This window comes from Rhinopithecus bieti, unplaced genomic scaffold (genome assembly GCF_001698545.2).
Source record: "Rhinopithecus bieti isolate Rb0 unplaced genomic scaffold, ASM169854v2 scaffold_62808, whole genome shotgun sequence".
In the NCBI taxonomy this organism is placed as follows: domain Eukaryota; kingdom Metazoa; phylum Chordata; class Mammalia; order Primates; family Cercopithecidae; genus Rhinopithecus; species Rhinopithecus bieti.
This window is the reverse complement of record NW_016824893.1, coordinates 1,307,927-1,315,297: the sequence shown is the minus strand read 5'-3', so window position 1 is coordinate 1,315,297 and position 7,371 is coordinate 1,307,927. Positions and strand designations below refer to the sequence as shown.

Below are 7,371 nucleotides of genomic sequence, written 5' to 3'. Positions count from 1 at the left end.
TCAGCATTATGAGTCAGCAGCACATTCTGACCTTTGATGTCCCGGTGAATTACTCGGTGTGCGTGAAGGTGAGCTAAGCCCTGTATATATTTTTTAAAAGCCACATCAGTATATATTTCTTTCTTTCTTTCTTTCTGGTACAGTTCTTAGTATTTTGGAAAACTTTTGATAAGAGAAACAGCTTAATTTTGATGTTTCAGACACAATTCTTTCTTTAGGCTGGAATCACTACAACCCGTTCCCAGAAATATGACTTTTGGCTATAAGGAAAGGAAAATAAATCAGGACACCCATGAGAAAAAAGAGTACCCAAAGTAATGTTTGTATACATTGGGCCACTTCACCTTCCTTTCTGGCCTCCGTATTTCCAACTAACCATAAGAGTAAAGACCTGGACATCTTGAATATCATAGCTCAGCTATTGTTTTGCTCTATTTCTTATCCAACCATTTGTTTAGTCCAAAATATTTTCTAGTCAGCCTTGTAGACTGAGAATTTAGGGGAATGTGGACATTCATTTTACAGCATTTGTAATCTGTGTTGGCTTCACACTTTGGCTCTAGCCCATTCACCACTAAAATTTACCCGTGACCTGGCTAACCCATCACGTGGTATGCAATGTTAAGCTGTAGTGAGACTGCCTCAGACACTAACTGGAGATTCATAATAAAGTAACAACAAAACTGCTAACATTTATTGAGCCCTTATTCTTTGCCAAGGATTGTACTAAGTGCTTTACATGGATTAAATTACTAATTATTCTCAGAAACCCTTTGAGAAAGGTGTTAATATCACCCTTATAATATAGATGAGGAAAGCGAACCTTGGAAAAATTAAGTAACTGATTCCAAGTGATAAAATTTATCCATAGTAAACTAAATGTAAACTCAGTCCAGAGTTTGAACTCTCAAACATTTACACTATCATCACAAGTGAATCCAACCAAAATGACAGGTAGGACATTCTAACATTGTATGAGTAGTACTGTTCAATTCTGTTAATATCCTTCTTGGATGACCCTAAGAACTTAAGCCACAAAAGATGGGATTTGGTAGATCAAGAAGATTGCTGCTCTCATCCAATTGGCTGTGGAAAATAAATAAATTTAAAATGGGGGCAGTAATCAAAGAAAATGTTTGTCTGCCAAAAGGCTACAGATGGTTTGAGGCCATTCCATAAAATACTGACTTCTTCTGACTCACCTTCATCTTAATCTATGATGCTTGTGCTATGTTTTTGTTTAAAGAACTGTAAAATAATAACAACATAATAAATAATCCAAGTGGGCGTTTCCATGATCCACCGAACACAGTAGTCTTAATCTGACAGAGGTATTAAAGGCCATGATTTCAAAGAAGCTTGTTACCTAGCTTATTTAAAGGAGTCAGCCGCAAATTGGCTTTCTCAAAAGCTTTTTGGCCTTTTCAGATATCCTGATGCACAGGTTATGTTTAGAATACCTAAACTATCTGATGTGAGCAGGTATAAGGTGCATTGTATATATTACTTCCAGGTTCTTAAAAGATCAGAAGAGAATAACTATATGAAGACTCACCTGAAGGATTTCTCGGCAGATATAAGCAATCCAATCTTCTTTTAAACTCTGATTTCTGGTCATTCTCACTACATCAGTGACCGAACCTGCTGCACATAACTCCATCACCATCTGCAGGAAAGCCAGCAAAGTATAAAAAATTAGTGTTCAATTTTCTGAAAATATCTGGAGAGTTTTAGTCCATATGGTTTGTATCTATATGTAACGTTTAGAGATTAAGGCACTGCAAGTACTGCCTCAATTGTCTGGTGGAAGACTCCAAAGGCTAGCGAAATTAGAGAGAGTTGGATTAAAACCAAAAATTTGTGGAGGGAGAGAAGCCAGGTATTTCACCAGAGATATTTAACTGGGAGTTGGGGTTTGAGCTATGTCTTGAAGGATAGGTGGTGTTTGGATATGCTCAAAAGGAAGAACATTCAGTTTATAGAAAACTAAATAAACACATGCTTTTAGAAAGAAGTTTATGCAAGGAACAAACCTACGTGATGAGTGGAATGGGAAAGAAAGGATGGTCAAGGAAACAGTTTAATTGGGGGTGATGAAGCAAAATATGGAGGGTCTCAAAAGAGTTTACATTTCAACATTAAGACTAGGTTTGGTTTTTATTGTTTTGTTTTTATTTTCAAATTCCAAACTATTTTCCCCAAGATACTGGCAAGCTACAACTCCAAGGGAGAATTTGTCGATTGCATTCCTGTGGGATAATTTCATCCCAATGGGATTACTACTAAGGAAAATCTATTTTAAAACTAATATCTTTGATAATATTTCATTCAGATTTTATTGTATTAATAAACTCAGTTTCTCAGAAAGTCTATTTTTGACACAAATAAATTGAGGACCCAACTAGTACATTTTCTTCCAGGTAATATGAGTTAACTAGAGGAAAGAGTGATGTACAAAAGCATGTAACTATTATAATTATCCTAGCAATATTTTCTTTGAGTACAGGTTTACGTATTACTGCCCACGTCAAAAACACTTTATCAAAAGAGCAAAATATGTCTTTTTTTAAAACTTTATGCAAATTAATTATCACCATAGATGAATGGAAGCAAAAGGATAAACTCAAAATCATGACTATCCAAAAAATCTACCTTACTTCCTGTGGAATATTAAGATCTTCTTTTCAGAAAACTACTCCTCTAATTTACAGTTATTCACCATTGATATTATTGCATGTCTTTCACCTAAGCACACTTTCACCAAAAAGAAGAGGCAGCCAAACAAAATGAAAACAGATAAGCCACAAAAACTTGATTTTCACGTGGAGAATTAAGCATTGACTATATTGAATGGGCACAACATGTACACTGTGGTAACTCCTCATTTTGAAACATGACAAACCAGAATTAAAGCCATTCAACTAACATAAACCCTGGAAGATCTTGCTTATGTGAGTCAGAAGAGTTCAACTATAGAAGGAATGTAAGACATTCTCAGTAATTCTCCTAACTTTGTAAGCATGGGGCCTGGTACATACACTTCTTCATTAATGGTCATTATTAAGCTACTTACTTACTTCCTGTTTGTTTTTCTGATTCATATAGGCAAAAATTTGTGAAGTGTCCCATGAAAATTCTTATCTTCACAAATAATTTATACATTAAATGTTTATTCATCCTTCAGATCTCAGTTCAAGCTTTTATTCCTCAAGGAAGATTTTCTCATTTCCCAGCTTAATTAAAGTTTGCTATTCACCCACAGACAGCCATGATATTTCTCTTCTGACCAATTATACATTATGCGTGTGATTATTTGATTGACGCTGGTCTTTGCAAATACATTGTAAGCACCAATGGGTCAGGAGCATGTCTATTCAGCTTACCGTTTTATTCTTAGCATCTAGCACAACATCTGACAGATAGTTTTCAACTGATATATGTTGAATGCCTGAAGGAATTGAGTACTAATACATATCCAATAAGGAGACTGCAAAATTTCTCACATTCTGCTATACTATCAAGAGGAAAAAAACTTGTAAGTGAAAATATATAAAAAAGACAAATGGTGTATGCCAAAAAGATTCCTCAGTAACTAAACTATACAGCCATATTTACTAAAATCTCCACTGGAATTATCAGAGAATAGAGGATGCATGTTAACTGGACATTTGAGAGAAAACAGAGTTAAGCTGAAGGTCTATAAATTTGGTGGTTCTCAAAGTGTGACCATCAGTCCAGCAGTAGCAACACCATCACATACGAACTTATTAGGAAGGACAATTTATTGGACCCACACCCCCAAATCTACTGAACCAGAAATTCTGTGAGTGATGCCCAGCAATCTGTGTTTTATCAGGCTCTCTGGGAGATTCTGATGCCTGCCAAATTTAGAGAACCACTGTTCCCCCCTTTGTTGAAAACCTTTCTATAATGTCCACTGTCCTATTCTCTGAAGTCCATTATTTAGAATGTAATAGAATATTTTATTGTCACTTGAAGATACTGAAAAGTTTTAGTCATTATTTTGAAAAAATACTACTAACTTGGACATGGAATGGAAATGTAGCAAGTATAGAGATTCAAGTATATACTAACCCCACCTTATATTCTAAATATTCCATTTTTAATAAGGACATCCTTGACCAAAACTGATTTTCTTGTGATTTAACTATTTTTACCATAGTGGAGGGCAGCAAAAATTCTGGTAACTGTGGCTTAGGTAGCATAGGTTACATTTAGCCTCTACAATTTATATCTTACTGATCTAGAATTTGTGTTACTCCAGGCATAATGACTAAGAAAAGGATAGGTCAACTTACCATTTGGAAAAGAGTTTCTTAAGAGTTATGTTTATCCGTAAGTGCATATATTTTGCAAAAACTTAAAATGCACCCATATGCTCACGTCAAGTGCTAATCAGAATTTATCCTTATCCAGTCATTATTTATTAGTTCATTGGGTAATTTCTGTAATAGCAACCATAGCAATTACATAAAATATTTGAAAATGTTTATGTTGAACATTTCCGGTATTCATTTGAGTACTCTCCCATTCCACCAGTAATCCCCTTGTCGGGCACTTAAGTTATTTTCCCATATTTTATCACTCCCATCTCCAGGAATCAGAGTATCTTTTGCCACATGATATGGTTTGGCTGTTTCTCACCCGAATCTCATCTTGAATTGTAGCTCCCATAATTCCCACATGTCATGGGAGGGACCTGGTGGGAGGTAATTGAATCATGGGGGCAGGTTTTTCCCATGCTGCTCTAGTGATAGTGAATAAGTCTCACGAGATCTGAGATTAATGATTTTATAAAGGGGAATGCCCTTGCACAGGCTGTCTTGCCTGCCACTGTGCAAGACATGACTTTGCTCCTCCTTTGCTTTCCACCATGATTGTGAGCCCTCCCTAACCATGTGGAACTGTGTCAATTAAACCTCTTTCCTTTATAAATTACCCAGGCTCTTTATAAATTTCCTTTATAAATTCCCCAGGCTCTTTATGAGCAGCCTGAGAACAGACTAATACAGTAAACTGGCGTCAGTAGAGTGGGGCACTGCTGTAAAGATACCTGAAAATGTGGACGCAACTTTGGAACTGGGTAACAGGCAAAGGTTGAAATAGTTTGGAAGACTCAGGAAGATGTGGGAAAGTTTGGAACTTCCTAGAAACTTGTTGAATGACTTTGACCAAAGTGTTGATAATGATATGGACAATATGGTCCAGGCTGAGATGGTCTCAGATGGAGATGAGAAATTTGTTGGGAATTGGAGCAAAGGTGACCTTTGTTATGTTTAAGAAAAGAGATTGGCAGCATTTTGCCCCTTCCCTAGAGATATGTGGAACTGTGAACTTGACAGAGATAATTTAGGGTATCTTTTGGAAGAAATCTCTAAGTGGCAAAGGGTTCAAGAGGAAGTAGAGCATAAAATTTGGAAAATTTGCAGCCTGATTATGCAATAGAAAAGAAAACCCATTTTCTGAGGAGAAATTCAAGCCAAATGCAGAAATTTGCAAAAGTAACAAGGAACGAAACGTTAATCACCAAGACAATGGGGAAATGTTTCCAGAGCACATCAGAGATCTTCACAGCAGCCCCTGCCATCACAGGCCCAGAGGCCTAGGAGGAAAAATAAATGGTTTCATGGGCCAGGCCCAGGGTCCTCTTGCTGTGTGCAGCCTAGGGACTTGGTGTCCTGTGTCCCAGCCACTCCAGCTATGGCTAAAAGGGGCCAATGTACAGCTCAGGCTGTTTCAGAGGGTGCAAGCCCAAAGCCTTGGCAGTTTCCACATGGTGTTGAGCCTGCGGATACACAGAAGTCAAGACTTGAGGTTTGGGAGCCTCTGCCTAGATTTCAGAAGATGTATGGAAACTGTTGAGTGTCCAGGCAGAAGTTTGCTGCAGTGGCCGGGTCCTCGTGGAGAACATCTGCTAGGGCAGTGCAGAAGGGAAATGTGGGGTTGAAGCCCCCACACAGAATCACCACTGGGGCACTGCCTGGTGGAGCTGTGAGAAGAGGGCCACTGTCCTCCAGAACCCTAAATGGTAGATCCACCAACAGCTTGCACCATGTGCCTGGAAAAGCCACAGACACTCAATGTCAACCTGTGAAAGCAGCCAGGAGGGAGGATGTACCCTGCAAAACCACAGAGGCGGAGCTGCCCAAGACCATGGGAATCCACCTCTTGCATCTGTGTGACCTGGATGTGAGATATGGAGTCAAAGGAGATCGTTTTGTAGCTTTAAGATTTGACTGCTCTGCTGGATTTCGGATGTGCATTGGGTTTGTAGCCCCTGCGTTTTGGCCAATTTCTCCCATTTGGAGCAGGCATATTTACCCAATGCCCATAGCCCCATTGTGTCTATGGTAACTAACTTGATTTTGATTTTACACGCTCGTAGATGGAAGGGACTTGCCTTGTCTCATATGAGAATTTGGACTGTAGACTTTTGAGTTAATGCTGAAATGAATTAAGACTTTGGGGAACTGTTGGGAAGGCATGATTAGTTCTGAAAAGTGAGGAGATGAGATTTGGGAGGCCAGTGATGAAATGATATGGTTCGGATCTGTGTCCACACCCAAATACCTTGAATCGTAGCTCCCATAATTCCCATATGTCGTGGGAGGTAACTGAATCATGGGGGCATGCTGTTCTCATGACAGTGAATAAGTTCATGAGATCTGATGGTTTTATAATGGGGAATTTCACTGAACAAGGTCTCTTGCCTGCCACCATGCAAGATGTGACTTTGCTCCTCCTTTGCCTTCCCCCATGATTGTGAGGTCTCCTCAGCCATGTGGATGAGTCAACGAAATCTCTTTCCTTTATAAATTACCCAGTCTTGGGTATGTCTAATGGCAGAAACCACGATTACTTTTGCACCAATCTAATAGCATTGTGAGAACAGATTAATACACCATACTACTTTAACAGTTGTGTGCTAAGTTTTCCTGTAGATGCACAAAAGTGACAACTCATGAAAACATGCATCCTTGGGTAAAACTTATTCTTATAGAATAAGAACAGCGTAATTAAAACATACCCAAAGTTGGTGCCTCTGACCAGGGGACTCAGCTTGAAAATGCACCATAGAAGGACACAATGTTTTGTGGAAAGAGTACTTCCTCAGAAGGTTGAGTTCAGTCCTGAGATCCTCTTCCTCATCCTATGGAATAAGAACAGACAGCAAAGCTCCTAAGCTGTGCAATCAATGACTGTGAGTCCCCAAAGTACAGTAGATCAATCAAGGAGGGAGAATCCTATGGCAACCAATTATATCCAACAGCAATTTATAATAAAATCTCAACTAAAATTGTCAGTGAATGAAGATTTCTGGTTAACTTGGAATCTGGGGAATAAAAGGGT

General features: G+C 38.6%; 1 protein-coding gene across 1 annotated transcript in view; it reads right to left on the bottom strand.

Moving 5' to 3' along the window:
- Positions 1–5: 5 nt before the first annotated feature.
- Positions 6–7,371, bottom strand: part of LOC108522466 (nik-related protein kinase) — a gene marked incomplete at its 3' end in the record, with an annotated part of 76,330 nt that continues 68,964 nt past the window's right edge. Inside the window, exons 5-7 of the mRNA XM_017862681.1 lie at positions 7,049–7,171; positions 1,556–1,666; positions 6–80 (exon numbers count right to left, since the gene is read on the bottom strand). Coding sequence (XP_017718170.1) covers positions 6–80; positions 1,556–1,666; positions 7,049–7,171 — 309 coding nt within the window. The remainder of the gene's footprint in view (positions 81–1,555; positions 1,667–7,048; positions 7,172–7,371) is intronic.